This window comes from Abramis brama (genome assembly GCF_963993115.1).
Source record: "Abramis brama genome assembly, chromosome: 9".
Lineage (NCBI taxonomy): Eukaryota > Metazoa > Chordata > Actinopteri > Cypriniformes > Leuciscidae > Abramis > Abramis brama.
Window position 1 is genome coordinate 33,048,859 of NC_139971.1, and position 21,605 is coordinate 33,070,463.

At 43.3% G+C, this 21,605-nt stretch overlaps 1 protein-coding gene across 1 annotated transcript in view; it reads right to left on the reverse strand.

Moving 5' to 3' along the window:
- LOC311089526 (hydrocephalus-inducing protein homolog) overlaps nt 1-21,605 on the reverse strand; it is a gene marked incomplete at its 5' end in the record, with an annotated part of 145,440 nt that overhangs the window by 19,387 nt on the left and 104,448 nt on the right. Inside the window, 11 exons of the mRNA XM_084124251.1 lie at nt 1,471-1,623; nt 4,197-4,361; nt 4,487-4,622; nt 4,700-4,800; nt 6,739-6,974; nt 7,083-7,150; nt 9,309-9,532; nt 10,376-10,494; nt 10,838-10,937; nt 12,806-12,986; nt 13,219-13,420. Coding sequence (XP_083980377.1) covers nt 1,471-1,623; nt 4,197-4,361; nt 4,487-4,622; nt 4,700-4,800; nt 6,739-6,974; nt 7,083-7,150; nt 9,309-9,532; nt 10,376-10,494; nt 10,838-10,937; nt 12,806-12,986; nt 13,219-13,420 — 1,685 coding nt within the window. The remainder of the gene's footprint in view (nt 1-1,470; nt 1,624-4,196; nt 4,362-4,486; nt 4,623-4,699; nt 4,801-6,738; nt 6,975-7,082; nt 7,151-9,308; nt 9,533-10,375; nt 10,495-10,837; nt 10,938-12,805; nt 12,987-13,218; nt 13,421-21,605) is intronic.

The following is a 21,605-nucleotide window of genomic DNA, read 5'->3' on the forward strand; positions in this document are numbered from 1 at the left end:
GACCTCTGAGTCACGTGGGAGCTATATATTTGTGTGTGGCAAAGTGTGTTTGTGAGGCAGACGGTGCGTTAGAGGCCAATCAGGGGGAGCCACACTCATATCTCATATTCACTCAACTGTGAGCCATAGCAGAGCCACATGAATAATTCTGGAGAAATACACTGAATCTGATCATCAGAGGTAGTAAAGGGTTTTGGTAAAACTTTATATAAAGGGTCCCTTTGAAATATGTTGTAATTCCAAAGAAATTCATAACATCAATTATGTTATATTCATAACATATTGTTGCATAACCATGATCCTTTAGAATGCAATAGTATTTATTTAAATTTACAAAAGTTTGCCAATGGCTTATGCTTCAACACAGTCATCACCAGCAGTAGGCTACCCTTGGAGGAAGAAAATTACAAATTCAGTATTCAGCAAGGAGGAAACGCCTTTGAGCAGGTAGAGGTTAGAGAGAGGGCCCTATCATTTGAACTGCGCCGGACTAAAGGAGGTCAGCAGGGAGACATAGATCACTCCGTAAGTCTTCATATGAAAGAGAAGTGGCAAAGCAAGTGGGAGAGAGATAAAGGAGGGGAAGACAGAGAGACGAGCCGGTCGATAGGGAGCTAGATCGAGGTTGGGGCGATTTCCCCTTGAGAGAGGAATCAAGTAAAGTACAAGCCAGCTGAAATTTCAATAATCAGATCAGACCTGCATTAGAAGGTTTAACACCATTGATTGCTTTAAACTTCATCGTGCTGTAGAGCTTTACAATGGAACCAAAAGTCAGTCTCAGGAGAGACATATCTTTCAGAAAAACTCACAATACTTGTTTATCAGAAACTACATGAACAGATGGACGCATAAAAGCGAAAGACTGCGTTGTGAGTATTTTCAATTCACGACGCACTGCTGTCAGCATCAGCCTGGCACTCAGCCACGCTATCGAGCGCCTGTAATGAAATTCAGGATCGACTAAAGCTGGAAAATGTTTAGTAAAAACTCTGGGCTTATAAAAGTCCTCAGCCTTGGAGGAGAAGACAGGATCAGTTTACCAATGAGTGTCGACACATAATCTAGGATACCCTTAATATCTGAATGAGTTTGTCTGTATATGTGTCCAAGTCTCTTGATGTATGTGTGTGTGGTTGCATGCAATCCTTCTATGGACTAATTAAACAAAGCCTAATGCTAAATTTATCAGTGCTGAGAATCAAGGAGCTTATTTAATATAAAGAGCGACCAAAGCGAAAAATGGAAATTAGGAGAAATTAGGATTTATAAAAGACATATGAGGGTATTACGCTAACTCTTATCTAATCTAATCTAAAAGAGCATTCACAAGGCATGGAGACAAGACCATGATATTGGACCCAGAGTAAGAAAACAGTAGAATAGGCATCAGGTGAGGAAAATGACATTACAAGGGCAAAGGGATACAGTGCCAAAGCTTTTCATCCCTTCTGTAGCATTAGGACCCACCATTTGAGCAAAGAATCTGGCTGGGATTGGGGAGTCGTTTGACAGCTGCAAAGTCCTTGTGACATCAGTCAGCACAGGAATGCAGCCGAAGTTCAGCTTGGCAGCATTGACAGATACGGAAGGTCCCTGGCCAACACAGGACAGGAGGAGCTCCTATGGAGAAAAGGATTACACATATCAAGATTTTTTGCGAAAATGTTGTGATGTTCCACTGAAAGAACGTAAACCGAAGACTGTGACAGAAACCGCTTTGATAACAGATCTATTAACAGCGTAGATAAACTCTGACAAAGAGAAAAGGCAGTGTACACACGAAATTATCCAAATGTAAACAGCGGCTGATGATTGATGATAGTGTTAGTACAGAAAAAGAGAGGCTGTTTAGCGCAGCATCTCACGTAATAGCTGAAGAGAGGAACCGTCTCTTATGTGAAAATGCGGCAAGGATTCTGATTCTAAAGAGCCTTTGACACATTCTGGATCTAAAAAAAAAACACTTTTTGTTCTATACTGTTCTTTAGCATTTTGTTATTGTAATGTACAAATGTGCTGGTATTAAAGGAACACTTCGACTTTTTGGGACTTTGGCTTATTCACCATATCCCCCATAGTTAGATAAGTCCATACATACCTTTTTCATCTCCGTGCGTGCCATAACTCTGTCTGACGCACCCACCGCTAGCCTAGCTTAGCACAAAGACTGGAGGTAAACGGCTACAGCTAGCATACTGCCTAGAGCCCTGCACGGGGCAAAACATCCAGCCCTAACCGAGACCTGGCCCGTGGTGTTCAAGCCCTAATCCGGCCCCAGCCCGAAAACGTCTGCAATTTTTCAGCCCGAACCCAACCCGAGACCAACATCAATATCACTTTGAGCTCTCTCTGACGCACACTCTCTGATGCGCGCTGTCTCTGCTAGACGCACACACAAGACGCACACACATACACACACACGCTACTAGGTCAAATTTTATTATAGGCCTCAAACATAACTACCACCACCGACAATTATGCCCACAAATATTAATACAGACTGTCCATTACAGAGAAGCATAAGCATGCAGTAGAGAATATTATATAGCCAAATGTGATCCAGCAGTAAATAAAGATTTATGGCCTACCTTTTTTTGATGTCAAGTAACTTTACTGAAGAACAACGTTTCAAAGAACTCTTCGCCAACTGGCTAACGTTAAATAATAATAAAATAATAATAAAAATATAATAAAGAAAAAAAAATCAGTTGAACTGAGTAGGTTCATTCACTGTTTATTTGTGATCGTTGTGAAGAAAAAGAATAGCATCCACTGTTGAAGGCTTCAGGCTCGGTAATCAAATCAAAACTCTTTCAAAATGCAGCTTTTCCTGAAGTATTGGGAACTTTTAGTGACTCCTTACGCTCCAACTTCTCCCTAATGCTCTGCATGGTCAACTGTCACCTAATGCATTGCACGCGTGTCGCGTTACTCGCGTGATCGCATATTGCGTTGCATATTTATAATATTAGCCTATCAATAAAACAATATTTCATACAGTAGCCTGCGCTCTGCACATATATTATGGGCACGATGAAAGGAGAAAAGCTAAATGAGCCCGAGTCCGACCAAAGCCCAATCTGTAAAAAAAAAAAAAAAAAAAAAAAATTGACCCGACTGCTCCCAATAAGTGACAAAATAACGCCAACGTTTTCCTATTTACATGTTGTGATTTGTATAGTCACAGCGTGTACAAATAACATGGTCACATATTCTCAGAAGGCAAAGCACTGCTAACTTGGGCGGAGTGATTTGCTCGCAGCACCTGAGAAGCCCCGTGGTGAGGAGCAGAGTTCGTTCAGAATTGGAGTAAATCACTCCGCAGAAGTAACAGTGTTTCGTCTTCTGAGAATATAGTTCCCAGTATGTATACGGTGAAAGATGGTTGTGTCTCATGTGACCTTGTTATTCGTACACGCTGTGACTATACAAATCACAACATGTAAATAGGAAAACGTTGGCGTTATTTTGTCACTTATTGGAAGCAGTATGCTAGCTGTAGCCGATTACCTCCAGTCTTTGTGCTAAGCTAGGCTAGCGGTGGGTGTGTCAGACAGAGTTACAAGCCGCACGGAGATGAAAAAGGTATGTATGGACTTATCTAACTCTGGGGGATAAGGTGAATAAGCTAAAGTCCCAAAAAGTCAAAGTGTTCCTTTAAACTAAATCAGTTCATTCTGAGATATCATGATTTTTTAACGCTTTCTGCACATCATAACAGCCAACTCTGTTTCTAGTACAGGTTGTTTGCAAATATTGCATTAATCATTGATACATGCGTAATTTTTATTTTTTATTCAATATACTTGCTGTTTTAACTAAACGATATCTTAAAAATTGTTGGAACACCAACTGAAGGAAGAACATAGTCTAATTACAGAACATTTTTCCTTTCACATAGGTCATTTATGCATTTGGAAAACGCTTTATCCAAAGCAACAAACTGTATATTGCATTTAAGTTATACATTTTATCAGTTCACGCACTCCCTGGGAATCAAACCATTGACTTTGGTTCAACTGAACATGAGTAAATGTTTTATTTCTTTAAAAAAATTTATTACATAAATGCAGTCTTGGTGAGCATATAAGACTTCTTTCAAAAACATTAAAAAATCTTACCGATCCCAAACTTTTGAGTGCTAGTGTAAAATATGCACTTGCCGTAATGTCATACATTAGACATATACTGACCAATGGTGGGTCTTGACGGCCTAGTATAGCAATGTGAGCTGTTTCCTGTAGGCTGCCCACTGTTTTCGCCTGAAGAACTACTGGAATCTGTTTTGTGCTATACGGTTGGATGACCCCTCGTGCGTGAGGACTGGAATAAAGAAGAGCAGGGTCTTCCTCATACGGCTGCAAACAGAAACGTGTGTCATATGCTTGAAAACCAAAATACATATCTCTAATGTCTGATCTAGAAAATTGGAAAGGGCTGCAATAGAAAATGCAATAAATTTTACTTGATTGGGAGGAATCACCTGAGGCAGAAGTCCATAGCACGCAGGAAGGTCACTATCATTAATGAGCTCAAATGATTGCTCATAGGGATGACCCAGGAAACAGTGCTGGAACTGAAGATCTGGGTTCTTGAGGACCACATCAGGCACAACACATCTACCGGAACAATCAGAAATATGTTTTGTGCAGGGAAAACAGCAAGACCACTTTATTTCCCCGATGAAGTGTATTACCTAGCTTTGATTGGGAGAGCTAAAACCTCCTCTCCAACACCTTGAACATCCAGAACTAAAGCCAGATTGTAGTCTTGCACCATGTTGGAGCAAAAGGTTAACTGAAAAACAAACACACATACACTACTGTTCAAATTTTACAGATATTATTTATGCTCTAACAGCAACATTACACACTAACTAAAGTTTGAAACATGGGATCATGAAGAACGGGACCTTTAAGTTTATGAAACAACCCCACTTAAATATATCAGTTTAAAGGTCTCGTTCTTCGTGATCCCATGTTTCAAACTTTAGTTAGTGTGTAATGTTGCTGTTAGAGCATAAATAATATCTGTAAAATTATAAAGCTCAAAGTTCAATGCCAAGCGAGATATTTTATTTAACAGAAGTCGCCTACATCGAACGGCCCGTTTGGACTACATCCCTCTACTTCCTTCTTTAATGACGTCAGTAGAACAGTTTTTTGACTAACCTCCGCCCACAGGAATGCTCCCTCAACTCTACCGAAATTCGTTTATGTACTTGCGCACTTCTTATAACTTACTGTGTTTACTCAGCTCTTACGGTGATTTTCTGAAGTAAAACTGACGCTTCATCTTTTGTGTGATGTACAATAAACTTTATTAAACTCATCAGTATATGTTTGATCATCATTCGGACCTGGTCCGAAACAGCAGACTTGTAGGCTATTAATAAATAATGGATACATACAAGCAGATGACAAATACGTTATAATAACCGTAATTAAACTACTAAACTATACCTGTTTCATCTCTATACAGCACTCTGACTCTGTAGGCATTATTGTCTGACTCGAAATGAACAACGTTACTGAGAGTTTCTGATATTATCATCATTCCGTGAGATGAAATTGTCCTGAGAGACTGAACGCGAGCTCATGAAGCTCCGCCCCCTGGGTCGTCCAGCAGCAGCTTATTTGCATTTAAAGGGCACACACTAAAACAGCGCGTTTTTCTGAGCCCCAAAAAATGACAATTTAAACATGCTGTAAAAAATGATCTGTTGGGTATTTTGAGCTGAAACTTCACATACACACTCTGGGGACATCAGAGACTTATTTTACATCTTAATACGGGACCTTTAAATCACTATTATAAAAGCTTTGAACAGATTTAACAGCTGCTTGTCTAAATATAGCGCTCACGTAATTCCTGAACGTAGTTCAGATAGCAGTATTCCTCTCCTTGCAGTGCTTTAAGTGCTCTGAAACCTCACATATGGGATCACAGACAACTGTCACCACGAAATGTAACCGCCTGAGAAGAACAGCAAAGTACTCTCCAGGTGCGTTTCTTTTATTATTCTAACATGCCTGGGAGGCTGCCGGCCAGCTGTGTGATGCATCTGGGAATATTGTCCCATTACACTAATACGACTAACCGCAACCCCCTAATATGTATTATTGTGCTGAGGTCTCATTAGAGCACAGTGAGCCACACTCTTGTGAGACAGACAGACTGGGAGAGGCACATTTGCACACTGACAGGAGACACCCACATCCACAGAAAGCACAAAGACAGGCGGACACATCCAACAGATTAGCCCTCCAAAGTGCCGACAGCTCCCATTGATGGGAAAAGACCAGCACATGACAGGTACGCAAGGTACCTGGCAACCAAAGGAACATGGGCGAGATAATCAGAGCCCTATAGAGAGAGAGAGAGAGAGAGAGGCAGGAGATACTGTTCTCATTTATCACCTTTTCCAATATATTCCACCTCCCATTTTTCTATTAATGGAATACAACAGCCCTTTTTTTAAAGTCTAAGCTGTCTGAGGTTTAACAGGGATTAAAGGTCTGCTCTGAATGGACGTTTAAGGCTGCACTTAGTTTAAAGACCAAAGTTTCTCGTCTCTTGAGAGACTGTTGATGTTTGTGGCACGGACAGGTCATAGGGAACATCTTGACAGGTCACTTCTGCTTTTGCATAGGGAAATTGATTCAAATCGCTTTGAGGTATTCAGCAAGATAATACGTTGACGGGTCGGCTTAGAATCAGAAAGAGCAAACATACCTGGATATCTATCTCAGCCATAGCATGAACTGTGCCTGTGCTGGGTGATAAGATAAACTCTTGCGGTCTTCTTTTGGTTTTGTCTCCCAGTCCCCATTCACTTCTGTTCAGCTGAGTGACCTGGTCCGTGCTGGTACTGCTCGCCAGTCCTGTGCCATCTCCGGGGATCCGCAGTCCAAAGCTCATGGGCACCACTGAAGTGTTGCTAAGGCGACATGTCAGCATTTGCGGAAACCCTTGGGTCAGTGATAGAAGATTCCTGATTACACAACTAATATGCAAAACAAGGATTAAACACTAACATTGATCCTGATTGATGAAGTGGAGAGTGCAAGTTCATTTACCAAAGGACACCTCCCCAAAGTTGAGCTCTGGGACACTGAAGTGGAATGTAGGCCCAATTAAACACCCCCTGCAAGAGATGAAGGGGCGAGGAAACTTTTTTTTTTAAAACAACTCAACAAGAATAAAGGGCAATGAAAATGCTGCACCACAAGTAATTATACAAAACTAAAAGGCTGTTGAGGTGAAGTCCAGTGGAACGAGGAATGAGTGGCATTGTTTTTAGATGACAAGGCAGTGGTAGTTGTGGAATGTATACATTCTGCACTTTCAGTGGTAATCCATCTTAATCAAAGGGGACTAGGCTTGTGCTAGTTTGTTTGAAAGATTTCAGCAGAGCTCTGCTTCACTCGTTTAATTAAGGTTCAGCCTGTACAGGTTCATTTAATCAGCCATAAGCTAATGATTAAAAAAAACAAAGAGTGAAGGAGAAACATTTGTTTTCTGCTAATTGTCATAAGAGGGGATTGATTAAAGTAAAGGATGTACAATTTGGGTCAATCAGACCTCCCTACTATATAGTATAGTATTGTATATGAAAAGAGTAAGTCCGGAATTCACAGTATTCATAAAACAGTAGACGGAGGACATACTACTTCATGGACGATTTTGAAGTGCGCATCCACTGGACACTTTACTTTCCCATGAGGCCACAGGAGAAGATTTGTAAATGGCAATGAAGCGACACAGCTCATGCAGGTGGTAGATCACAATGACAACGCAATGTACAGTAGTATGTCCGGAATAAATTCCCACTACACAGATTCATACTATATATAGAGCATACTTTTTTACGATCACAAAATAATTACTTATTCAAAAAAAGTACCTACTCAGAGCATAATAAAAAAATGTGGCTATATATGTATAAATAAAATTGTAAATAAAACTATAAAAAGGTTTTAGTATGTTGCCTACCAGGGTGGAATGTGTATGAATAAAACAGGCAATCTATCATATGTCACGGTTGGGTTAATGTTTTAAAACTGCCATTAGTACATACAGGGTTCCCACTCTAAACCAAATGTCAAATTCCCTGACTTTTCCCTGACTTTCACTGACTAAAAAGATGAATTTCCATGACCTATAATGAACGGCAAAACAGGCTGCTGTTTTGCGGAGCACCGAGCTGTTTTGTTTTGTAGAAAACCTTTCTTTAAAGTGAATTTCGTTTTGTATAAATTGTATCTTAATTTTAATAAATTTTTCATCAACCAATTGCCTGTATTTAATAAATGAGAAGCAAATATATAGCAGACAATATAATCATGGAGGCGCGCCGCGGTCACTTGCATTGCAAGTGAACTGGAGCACATCTCATCATAAATTAACCGAAACTCGGTGTATGCCTCACATACATGAGAAATACATCTGAAGATAGCTTGGAATGTCTTTAAACGAAACAATTCAAAACGAAAAGAAATAGGCTACTCTCTGATTATGTAATCCATGATGTGGGACCTGATATTCATTTATGTGATATTCATGCTTTTTTTCTTACAGTAAAGCACAGTCCATAAACAACCTCCCTATAATAAGACAAATCTCTGGAGGCATGCTCCAAGCACACTCTCATCTCATCCCTTTTCCCACATTTGTAGTAATGACACTATAACCAAACCGGAAATTGTAACGCGTGCGCACGCGAAACTTTCTCGTGCGCACGCAATAGTTTTGCGTGCGCACGTGAAAGTCCGTATTATTTTTTTGCAAAGGTCCCATCAGGGGCTCCGTAGAAAGATGTGTGAAACAGCGCGATAAAAAAAATCGGTATAGAAAAATTACATTTTGATAAATGGAAACTAAAATTTAAAGCAACAAACTAAATTCCCTGATATTCCATGACTTGGACAAAAAATATATAAAATTCCCTGACTTTCAATGTCTGGAATAGACCTTTTAAAATTCCATGACATTCCAGAAATTCCATGACCCGTGGGAACCCTGTACATAACGGTGGAAAGCAATGGGGACTGGCTAGAAACTTGTACTAGTGTTGTGGAAAATTAGCAAAAGAGGTTCATTTTCTGTAACAGATACCAAGCAAGACATTTGACTTTTTCATATGTTTAGATGATATTTCATTTATGACAGAATTTGATAAGGTGATAAATTGTGTCTAGCATGAGAGAAAACAAGAGTCTGATAAGAACATAATTAAATGCCTTAAACAACATACATTCAAACATTTCTATCATTTACTATATAAATTCATCTGTGAGGTTTACCTGAATGTGACAATGACGGGCTCAGGGTTTCCCACCACACTGAAGTGTAACTCTTCAGAGATAACACCCAGTTTGTCAGAAGAGAAGTGGACCTCCAGTGTTTTGGAGACTCCGGGTGGGATCATGCCTTCAGAGGGGTTGAAGGAAAAGCAAAGCCCCAGCACTGTACTGGGTTGCACTAGTTTATACGCACCATTTATCAGTCCCTTGTTGCTTAGACGCAGCTAAGAATAAGACAAAACAGACAGAGAGAAGGAACACAAAAGAAAGAGGGTCTATAGATCTCTCCAGGTTTATGCTTGCACAGACTGAACGTCAATTGTTTCATTCTTTCACCGGTGGGATCAGTTTACGTTGTTTAATCATACACTTGGATAGTACCTCAAAAAGAGGCCCATAGGGACAAATCAGACTCAAACAAACAATCCAAAACTTTCAGGACAATTATATTATTGGGATCATCCAAAAGCTCAAATAACAAAAGGAATTGGAAAGCCACAATGTTTGCATAATTCAGCATGGAGTGTATTCAAACTGAGCCAAACATTAGTCTATTTCAAGACTCGGTAATAATAAGGGGATTTATTATTCAATTAAAACTGCTGTCGAGTCCATGCTACATTTGGCAGATTGTGAGCAACATTAAATTTGATGTGAGATCCTGCTTGTTATGGCTTCACAGTAATCAATTCTGTGAAGGGTTCTTCTGTTACATCAATAGTTTCTTCCCACCACTAGTACAGTACATGCTTTAGTCTGTGTAATGATTTGGAGGAGGTAACGCTAAGTGGTTTTGTCTTTTAGACTGCGCTGAGGGTTAAGAAGGGGACAGTAACACTTACAAACTGCAATCATTGCAGCACTCCAATATAAAATGTTTAATTAGTAAAATGCTATGTCAATATGGACACATTTTGCACCTTTAGCGTGTTATGCAGCTGCTTAAATGTGAACAACTGAATAATAATTATTACAGGATTTAATGGGATACAATGTAACTTAAGCTCAAATTGCTTTTACCATTGAGATTAAAACAAAGATACTACATGAGGTTTCTACAATTGTACCTTATAGCTTTGTTTGGAGCCAATGACAATGTTTCCCATGTCTAGAAAGTCAAACCTGAACTGCAGTTTTGGGCCTACGCCCTCTCCTTGAATGCAGAGTGGCAACCGAGATTCACGACCTGTGTAAGTACAGAGCATTCAAATAAGAATCAAAAAAAAAAATGAAACGGTTAGCATAAAAAGGTTAGCATAATGAAACAGGCTGTTAAATTTCACTGGCTACAATATCAAGTCTGTCTTTCTAGGTCACTACTAATCCAAGCAACAGGAATATTGTCAGATCTTACTCAAACATGCAAATAAATGCAAACCTGATCTCCAGGCCTGCAGATGGGCCTAAGCACAACATGCAAATATACCAATGCATTGTTAGAAAACAATTCAAATGTGCATGAGCAGCAGAGCTGGGACAGTAGAAAGTGATTGTTTTTAACACAACATCTGTTATAATGGTGTAAGTACCAGTGATTTCACAGTAAACAGTCTGCTGGTAGATCCTGGCTTCCTGAGGTTTAAAGATGATGTTCACCTCTGCAGTGCTGTTGGGCCAAATTTCTCCCTTCTGTAAAACAACAGAAAGTCAACAGAGAGAACAGACAAAAAAACAATTTTGATTCATTTCCACATATGTTATTAGCAATATAAGCGTAATGCAAAGGCACAAGTGTGAAAGAGAAGTTTTTAAATATTACTATTATTATTATGACAGGAATGATCTGAAAAAAAAAAGACCAAAATGTGTTTGCATGCTACACTACTCCCTGAAGCAGTGACACATAGAAAGTGGTGAAAGCCTAACAATCAGAGCTGGTAACACAAACTTCACAGGTATGATCCCAGCAGGTGATGCGATACCAATCTGTTTTGTTTAGCTTTGTTTGTTTAGCCTGCATAAACCTGGTTTGAAAAATCTTAAAGGAGAACTCCGGTCAATTTTAACATTGAGCTCATTTTTTTGTAAATTTGGAGTGCTGTCAGTACAGAGAACAACGACAAAAATCGGTGTTGCCTACACCATGTTATCCTCTTTTTAAAATTTGCACCCTGTTGACTTCAATGGGGCAAGTTTTAAACCTGCTTTTAGCCTCTTAACATCCTTGATGTGACATTACAAGTGCACAGCCAATGTGAATGATTCCTTCAGAGTGAACACGGGTGAATCTGACTGCAGTAGATGTGAAAGATATGAATAAAAATGATGTTATTTCAGCCAGCGCACATACCTGTATTTACATCCTGTACATTTACATCCTGTATTTACATCCTTTGAACTCGATTGTCGAGTTCACGCGCATAGGTTTAATACCTATGATCACGCGCGTGAACTCGACAATCGATTACTATGGACTTCGACCGAAAACAGGATGTAAATACAGGTATGAGCGCTGGCTGAATAAACTTCATTTTTTTCATTTCTTTCACATCTACTGCAGTCAGATTCACCCGTGTTCACTCTGAAGGAATCACTCACATGACCTGTGCACTTGTAATGACACATCAAGGATGTTAAGAGGCTAAAAGCAGGTTTAAAACTTGCCCCATTGAAGTCAACAGGGTGCAAATTTTAAAAAGAGGATAACACGGTGTAGGCAACACCGATTTTTGTCGTTGTTCTCTGTACTGACAGCACTCCAAATGTACAAAAAATGAGCTCAATGTTAAAATTGACTGGAGTTCTCCTTTAAGGTGAGAGTAAAATCAGAGCAGAAATGAATGGGAATCATTTTCATTTATAGCCATCCTTATAGCTGCATCTTCTTCTGTCTTAAACATAAAATGTACATTAGATGAAGGAGGTGCAGAGAGAAACGGAATCACTGCAGTATGTCTGTATGTGCCTCTAAGAGGCTGAAAGTCACAGCAAGGTGACAGAATTAACACAAAACACTGTTGGATGTCTTTTGAAGGGTGTGTGATTAGTCATTTGGAAAAACAAAGTGCTGAGCTGGACTTCCTAAATATCGTGTTATAATCGACTGGCACTGTTGCATAAATTCTGCCTCAACTGCAGACATGCAAAAACTTACAAAGACTCAACTGTCGCAGATGACCAATCACTAGGTGCATAACCAATGCAGAATTTAGGATTAATAGAATTTAGGGATTGCATGCACAAAGTGTTACAAGTAAAAAATTAAAAACTGCCCATTCACAATTAGAATTACCATTTAGTTAAGTAAATCACATTTAACTCTCACCTACATAACAAATCCTCGTGTCTAATTAGAAACAAGCTCAGTATTTTTTAAATTGCTTGGCTGAGTGAAGTGATGTCTAAGTTTGGTTTCCACCATATGTTTAGGCATATGGTTATACGGTACAAGGACATTCTAGGTTTCAGATTTAATTGCTGGTTATGCAATATTGCATCGAGTAAACTGAAATCTAAAATGCTGAAGCTTGTCATGTGTCTAGTTGTAAGTAACACACCAGGGGTCTCATGATGATGTCCTGGTCATCCAGAGACAAAAGCTGCTGCTGGGTTTGCACAAGCCCCTCCTGGAGGGTATGGGAAAACTGCGAAAGACAAGCTCGCAAAGAAGGATCAGTGTTTTCTGTCAGAAACTGCTCCATCTCATCATCCACTTCTTGATGCAGCTCTGAAGAAAGCCTACAAAAGAAGAAAGAAAACAACAGAGACTAAGAGAAAAATGGACAAACACAGATTGACACATTCATAATGTTAAAAGAATAGCTCATTAAAAAAAAAAAGAAACTTCTGTCATTATTCATTACCACTGAAAATGAGTTTCACTTGTCTCTCGGTTTGAAAAACAAACTAAATGCACCTCAGATGCTGTCAACAGAATTTTTCAAAGCTAATAGAGGTTAACTAGTCAAACCTTAATTTGTCCCGTTCCTCTTCCTCCTCAGTGGCAAAGTTCTTCCACTGGTAATGCACAATGGAATCACTCCTGTTCAGTATTGTCACTTTCTGGTAGGTAGCTAAAGAGATGTAGGTTTTCTCCAGCATCACACAGTTCTTGTCCAATCCAACATTTATATCTGTGGAATCTCCATAGAGGGTGATTTGGATGTCTTCTCCTAAAAAAAAGGAGTCACAAGGTTGACAGACATATCAAAGTAAAAGGTTTGTATGAAGACAGTCTACTGTTAACACAAGACTTACAATATCAACCAAAGAATGTGATTATTTCTACAAGAGTATTGATGGGTCATTCTCATGAAACCATCCATTCATTTGTCCCAACCCTGTTACATTTGAAATGTTGTAGGGTTGAATGTTATGAAGTTGAGAGCAAAAAGGGTAACTAGCACATATCATTGTGGCACACAACATTATTTAAAATTCAAAAAAGTATTCAAACGAAACATAAAACAATTGTTTTCACTATAAAATGATATATACCAGGTAAACATTGATCTTGGACTATAAATCTTCTCTGGATATACTGAATTGCATTTGGAATATGTAATATGATTGTGCTGACTGACAAACACAATGCTGGGGAGGAGGGGCGCAAATATATGAGACAATTCCTCAAGGCCAAGTAAACAAATTGACAGCAAAGAAATCCATCAGAGGATAATGAAGAGAAACAAATTTTAACTGTTACATTTATTGGCTGTTTCAGCACGCTTCAAAGCCCAAAAATCACGAGCGCATGCACTTTTCACTTCACATATTGCATATTAGAACATATGCATCACAAATGTTTTTGTCTGTATGTATATGTACGTTTGCAACTCTTGCACACATTCTAGAGAGAATACTTTTATTTTTCTCAGCATGTGTCTCTCTCTGATGACTCTATTCTGAAGGGGCTCTAACTCCTGGACACAAAAAGACAGGTCACCAGAGGCATTTTAGATTGTTAAGACATTCCCCACCCATCGAGACCTTTATGGTATGGATATAATTAACCCCTCACCTGTTTGTCTTTTTTGTACACTGAGGTCTTAAAAATACACTGACTGTCTTCAATGCAAAATAATTCAGTACACCAATCAAATTTTACATAACAATTGATTTTAGTTTTTAGAGTTTTATTTGTTGCATTTATTTAGACAAATTAACACATAATTCTTATATATGGCCATTTAGCATTATAGACAAATTTTAAAGGGATAGTTCACCCAAAACTGAAAATGTTGTCATCACTTACTCAAGTTGTTCCAAACCTTTCTTCCGTTGAACACAAAATAAGATATTAAAATAAGATATGGAAGTCAATGGCTACCGTCAACTGTTCGATTACCAACATTTATTATTATTATCTTCTTTTGAGTTCAACAGAAGAAAAAAACTCATATAGGTTTGGAACAACTTGAGGGTGAATAAGTGATGACAAATTTTTTGGGTGAGCTATCCCTTTAAGCAGTGCATGTTCATTGATAAATGAGATCATTGTAGTTCTCTTTCATCATCTCGTGTTCGAGATCCACCTATGGGAAGGGCATCCGTACCTGACCTCTGCAGAAGCATCCAATTGCACCAAGTCTGGCTAGACAGACAGAAGCGCGCAGCCAATGCCAGGTAAGGCCACACCCCCTTACCTAGGCATATAACTTCTCCGCGCGCTGCTATTCCTCAGTTGACATTCGCTTCTCACGATCTCTGCGTCTTACAGCTCGGTTGTTTTTTCACTGCTCACCTCGTGTCTTCAGGAGGAAATATCAGCCAGATCAGCCTCCGCCAGACGTGACAGTCGTCTTTTTCAACCACTGCTGTTTTGCATCGGAGCCACCCACGCTCTCGCTATTTCACCGTTCCTCTTCTCACGGATACTGCCCGCCACGGATTTCTCCGACTTCTTCTCCAGTATGTCGCTGTCTAAGCCTACCGCCTCTCCAGGGGACAACCTATCACGGGCCTGCCCGGCCGCGTGTGGTGCACTTATCGCCGCTAAGGACCTTCACAAGTTCTGCGTGGTCTGCTTGGGTCTTAAGCATGTTCAGGAAGCCCTGGAGAACCCGGAGAATTGACCCTTCGCTAAGCCCCGCCCTCCTTAGTTACTGTTGCTACGCCTGTCAAGCTTTTGCGCCTGGCACGTCTATTACAGTATGTATGCACTGGTTTCAGACATTCCTAAGGAGATAATTAGTCATTTTTGGCAAACAGGTGAAAATATGAGAGTGCAATACTGCAGTATGCATTCGAGGGCTATATCCACGACATAATATGCAAACGATTAGAGAATAATTTCATCAAAATTGAAGTTAAAGCATAACGTTAGGTCCCAGCGCAAGCAGCAACCGCCTCATACGCTGACCATTCAAATGGGAAACACACAAATTTGAGGAACAGCTGTGTGCATGCACAGCAGAGTAAGTGAAATATGAAAATATTCTAATATTTATAAAACAAACAGCTTATCCATATGTATTGTGGAATAAACACAAGACATTAGCCTGACCACTTTGCAATGATAACATTCTCCCGCTTATATTTTTAGCGCGCCAGGATAACGTTACTGCTCACGCGTCGGACTAACTTACTGTTATGAACTGATTAAGTTTGCATACCAACCTTTTCCTTGGAGATCTCCGGCAAGCCCCGTGATGTTCCCTCCTTTTACTAACTACCTTTTACTTTTACTAGAACTAACGGGAGAGTCGCGATCGGATTGGGGTAACGGTTTGGCCGTCGATTAACAAAATGTTGAAATATATTTTTAAGTAACGTTAAGTTATGTCAGTGAGCCTCCGTCTTGCCTTTAATCACACTGCTTGATCCACGAGCTGGACAATAACTTTATTCTAGAGCTGCTATAAAGCCAAAACACTTTACTTTTAATTTCCTATTATCAATGTAAAGCTGCTTTGGAACAATCTACATTGTTAAAAGCGCTATATAAATGAAGATGACGCCTGGCATTTCTCCCCTTGGGTTTTAGGTTTCGGGAAGGGAACAAAATCCACCACCCCGTCCAAACTTTTAGGATACCGGGTATCAGATTTGCACAATCCATACGCACAACGCTTCGGCATGTTTCCCTCGCTCGAAAGCTTGCCAGACCTCCCGCGCCTAGTTACGGTTGCTAAGCCACAATTGGCCTGTGGCGGTTTTTGGGCGTGGCTTAGCGAAGGGTCAATTGCAGCTTCTGTCTCATGCTGCCTAGGAAGTTGCTAAAACGCCATCTTAAGGTGGCAGTCACTCAGTGCACCGAGCTCAGCCCTTCTGACTCGGACGGGGGACACGGTGATGACCGGGGCGCCACCTCTCAAATTATCTGGGCTGACCAGCCCAATCCCGCTTTCCCCGAAGAGGACATCTTCGCGGGTAACCTCGCTCTCTCCCTCAAACCGCCCGGTTCTGTGGAAGAGGAGGATGCGGCCATTCTCGGAGTCTCAGAGGACGAGGAGGCCATCCCGCCCTCTGGTGTTCCCCAGGCTAGCGCCCACGCGGCTCTGCCTCAAACCATCCTCCTGGAAGTGTGTGAGCGAGCGGCCGTTCGTCTCAACATTGAATGGCCGGCACCTCAGAGTGCCACCGACCAGGAAAGAGATATTTATGATGGGAAAGTGCTGGGACCCCCTCCCGGCCCGAGGAGACAACTCTTCCCCATCCTCCCGGCGTGCGCGAAGCACATGAGGCACTACTGGAGCGACCCGCTCGACTTCAGACACGGCCTCACGGGACTCGAGGTTAAGGATATGGCAGTTCACGGTATGGGTGACCCCCCCGCTGTTGAGCCTTCCATCGCCAGGCACCTTAACCCCGCTCAGGGTGGGCTGCTCGCTCCCCCGAAGCCGGTCTTGCCTAACAAAATGGACCGTTTTGCTGCCTCCGTTCACCAGGCAGCGTACAAGTCCTCGGCTTTGGCCGTCAGGGCCTTAAACGTCTCTTCTCTCCTCTCCGCCTACCAGGCGGAGATCCTGGACGAATTAGGGCAACAGCTAAAGAAGGGAAATCCTTCCGAAATACTGTGGACTGTGAACGACCTCGTCCTCCGCAACGCCCGGCAGGCCGTCCAAGCTTGCGGGCGCTCTCCGTAGTGGGAGAACGCGTGCTTTGGCTTAACCTGTCGGGACTCCCTGACAGTGAGAAGCGGCGCATCGCGGGCGCGCCGGTAGAGCCCGGACGGGCTCTTTGGCCCCGCCGTCGCACTGATGCAACAAAGGTGTGACGACAAGAAAAAAGAGGATGAGGCTTTCAAGCTGTGCCTTCCTAGGAAGGCGGCCCCACGCCAGGCACCCCCTGCGCGTTTGCCTAACCCACCTGCCATGAGACGACAGTTCGTCAGGGCAAAGAAAGGCCCCGCAACAACCCCCCCCCACGGCACAACAACCCAGCGCCTACTAACAAGCACTGGGGGAAATCCACTCCCGCCCGCGGCCGGGAGACCAGCTAATCCCACCCCCACCGACGCGAAACGTAAGCGGCCTGCCTGATGTTCAGCCGATGGGGGCATTGAGTCCATGTTCACGGGCCACGAGCCCCTCGGACTCCCCTCCTCGCCCAGGACCCCCGTCCAAGAGACTCAGGGGCTCCCGCGGCTCGGTCAGCTCACCGCCTCTCGAGACTGCCCAGTTTATGTGTTTAAGAAATGTGTGTTTTCCCCCCATGTTCAGGGGGCCCATTGTGAGGGAATGTTTAAGTACAGTGGCACCACACCGCTCTCACTCTGTTCCCCTCACTCTGTCTATAAAGGCTTCGGCCCCAGTGTTCGCACAAAAACACAAAACACACAAAACACTAAAAAATACGAATCAAATTAATTCGTTTCGGAGAGAAGTCCTCTCTCCGCAAAGAGATCTCATCTCATTGCAGAGAGCGGAAATCTCTCCGAACCCCTGCATGTCGCCCCTAGTGTGTCCACTAGATGGCGCCATGGCATCACTCATGAACCAGCTAGGCTCACACAGCTCCGCTCCGGCCCGAGCGGGGGCACTCGCGAGTCATGAAGCGGCTTGGCAAACCGTTTCAGCTCCCGAGTGGGTGATGCGTACCGTAACCAAGGGTTACAGGCTGCAGTTTGCAATGAAACCCCCGCTTTTCAACGGCGTTCTCTTTTCTCACACGGAAGAGAACGCCTCACACATTCTGAAAGAGGAGATATCCTCTCTCCTAAACAAGGGAGCGATTCAGGTGGTGCCCCCCAGTCTGATGAATCAGGGTTTTTATTCCCGTTACTTCCTAGTCCCAAAGAAATGCGGCTCACTCCGCCCTATCATGGACCTTCGAGTGTTGAACAAACATTTGAGGATATACAATTTTCAGAATGCTGACACAAGGCTCACTCGCCCGTGCCATAAAACAGAACGACTGGTTCACATCAGTCGATCTGAAAGATGCTTTCTTTCACATAAGCATTTACCCTCCACACAGGAAATATCTTCGTTTCGCCTACCAAGGCATATGTTACGAATTCACAGTTCTTCCATTTGGGCTCAGTCTAAGCCCCCGGTCCTTCTGTCTGTGTGTGGAGGCGGGCTTGGCACCGCTGAGAATATCAGGTCTGAGAATTCTGACGTACATAGACGATTGGCTTATCATAGCCGAATCGAAGGAGAAGGTGTTGCAGGACACCGGTCGTGTGCTCGCGCACATCACATCTCTCGGATTCAGAGTGAATGTGAGCAAGAGCAATTTTACGCCCAGTCAGAATGTCATTTTCCTGGGCTTGGAGTTGAACTCAGTCTCCATGCGAGCGCGTCTCTCTCAAGAGCGCGTTCGCTCTCTGATGAACTGTCTGTCGCAGTTCAGAGAAGGGGCGAAAGTTCAATATCGCACATGCCTCAGGCTGCAGGGTCTCATGGCTTCATCCATCCAAGTTGTGCCATTGGGACTCCTGAGAATGAGAGCGTTCATGAAATGGGTTTTGTCACTACATTTCAGCCCGATTCACGATCTTTGCCGCTCTGTAACAGTGACACACGCCTGCGCGGCAGCCGTGCGTTACTGGGAGAGCGAAGACTTTTACGCACGGGGAACCCCTCTGGGGACGGTTACGATGTGGAAAGTTGTGACGACGGATGCGTCCTTAACAGGCTGGGGTGCCACCCAGGAGGGCAGAACGGTGAACGGTCTGTGGCCAAGCAGACTGCGTTCAGCGCACATAAATTATTTAGAGCTTTTGACCATCTGGAAAGCTCTGAATCATTTTCTGCCTTGCCACGGCTGTGGCTTATATCAACCGTCACGGCGGTGTACGCTCGTCGAAACTTCACGCTCTAGCCTACAAGCTTTTGATGTGGAGCAGACGAGTTTTCCTGTCGTTACGCGCAACTCATGTTCCGGGCATTCTGAACAGAGGTGCGGATCTTCTATCGAGGGGAAACCCAATCTACGGAGATTGGCGCCTTCACCCGCAGATAGTGGAGATGCTATGGATGAGATTCGGACAGGCGACCGTAGATCTATTCGCCTCGCGCGAAAACTACCAGTGTCCTATGTTCTTCTCGCTAAGGGACGTGGACGCACCCCTCGGGATAGATGCACTGGCCCATCCATGGCCCAGAGTGCTCCTGTATGCCTTTCCTCCCCTGTGCCTGATAATGCCCAACACTGGCCAGGGTGAGAGAGCAGGGCCTGTCTCTCATTCTGATAGCACCCAGGTGGCCCAAAGCTCCATGGCTGGCGGAGATAATTACTCTGTTACACGCCGAGCCGTGGCGCCTCCCCCCCTCGCACAGACCTACTGTCCCAAGCCAACGGGGAGATTTTCCACCCCCACCCGGACAGGGTGGCTCTCTGGGCCTGGCCCGTGAGAGGACGAACCTGAATGCACTGGGGCTTTCGCTGAGTGTCGTTGCCACTATTCAGAATGCCAGGGCCGTTTCTACACGGTCCTTATATGGCTGTAAGTGGCAAGTGTTCGAAGGGTGGTGCGATGGGCGTGGTCTCACATCTTATCAGTGCTCGGTGCCTGATATTTTGTGTTTCCTTCAAGACCTCATGGAAAAAGGGAGGTCTTTTTCCACTATTAAGGTCTACCTAGCTGCTATTTCAGCCTGTCATGTGGGTTTTGAGGGCTCTACTGTCAGGCAGCACCCTCTAATCCGCAGATTTATGAAGGGTGCGCGCCGCTCTCTGCCAGTCATCAGGTGAACTGTTCCGGAGTGGGACCTTTCCATGGTGCTGGAAGCTCTGTCTCAACATCCTTTTGAGCCTCTGGGGAGTATTTCCCTTAAGTCACTGTCCTTCAAGACAGCTTTGCTCTTGGCATTGGCATCTGCTAAACGTGTCAGTGAGCTGCATGCACTCTCGGTTCATCCCTCGTGCACTAAATTCTCCCTCAGTGGAGATAAGGTTTCCCTTAAGCCTAACCCGGCCTTCATGCCGAAGTGCTTCCCTGCGTTCACTTCGGAGGTGTTGGAGCTGTCCGCTTTTCACCCTCCACCCTTTGCCTCCTCGGAGGATCAGAGGCTGAATGCTCTGTGTCCAGTCCGTGCTTTACAGACATATGTGACCAGGACCAGTGCTTTCCGGAAGAGCGACCAGCTCTGTTTCATGCCCCCCCCCCGCACAGAGGGAGTCCCATATCGAAGCAACGACTCTCACATTGGCTTGTGGGCGCTATAACTATGGCTTATGAAGCAAAGGGAGTGCAGCCCCCTAGGGGCATCAGGGCTCATTCCACAAGGGGCTTAGCCGCCTCTTGGGCTTTGTTTAGGGGAGTGTCACTGCAGGACATCTGCTCCGCTGCTAGTTGGGCCTCCCCTCATACCTTTGTGCGTTACTACCGGCTGGATGTCACCAGAACCTCGGTAGCACATTCGGTTTTAGGGTGGGGTCTTCTTAACCCTTCCCTGTAACCTCGTTGGGTAAAACCAATAAGGAATAAATGGGCCGGTTGGCCATGCTCATTCCTGTCACCAAGCATTTTTTATTCATTCATGGGTGTATTTATATGCATTGGTGTTGCTGGGGTTATTATCATGTATGTGTCACATGCATGTTTCATGTCCTGCTTGTCCACAGCAGTTAGGTGTAGCGTCACCTTCGCAGGTTCATGATTATGGGACGTGTCAGGCACCGCCTTCCTGAGGTGACCGTCTTTCTCTGGCTTCAGAACCTCACTGTGAGTGTATTGGGCAATCGGGGAGCCGCACATCTGATGTACTTGGAGCAGAAGAATTTGCATTTATGTTTAAGCTACAACAGCCTTGGAAGGAGAGCAAATAAGCTGTATGGGAAAAACTAGACTTTATGAAAGGAAAAGACAGACAGAGACGGTGTAAGAGAGAGGGAGGGAGAACGATAACAAACTGAAAGACAGACAGAGAGAATAACAATATTGGTTGAAGAAATGAAACTGCCATA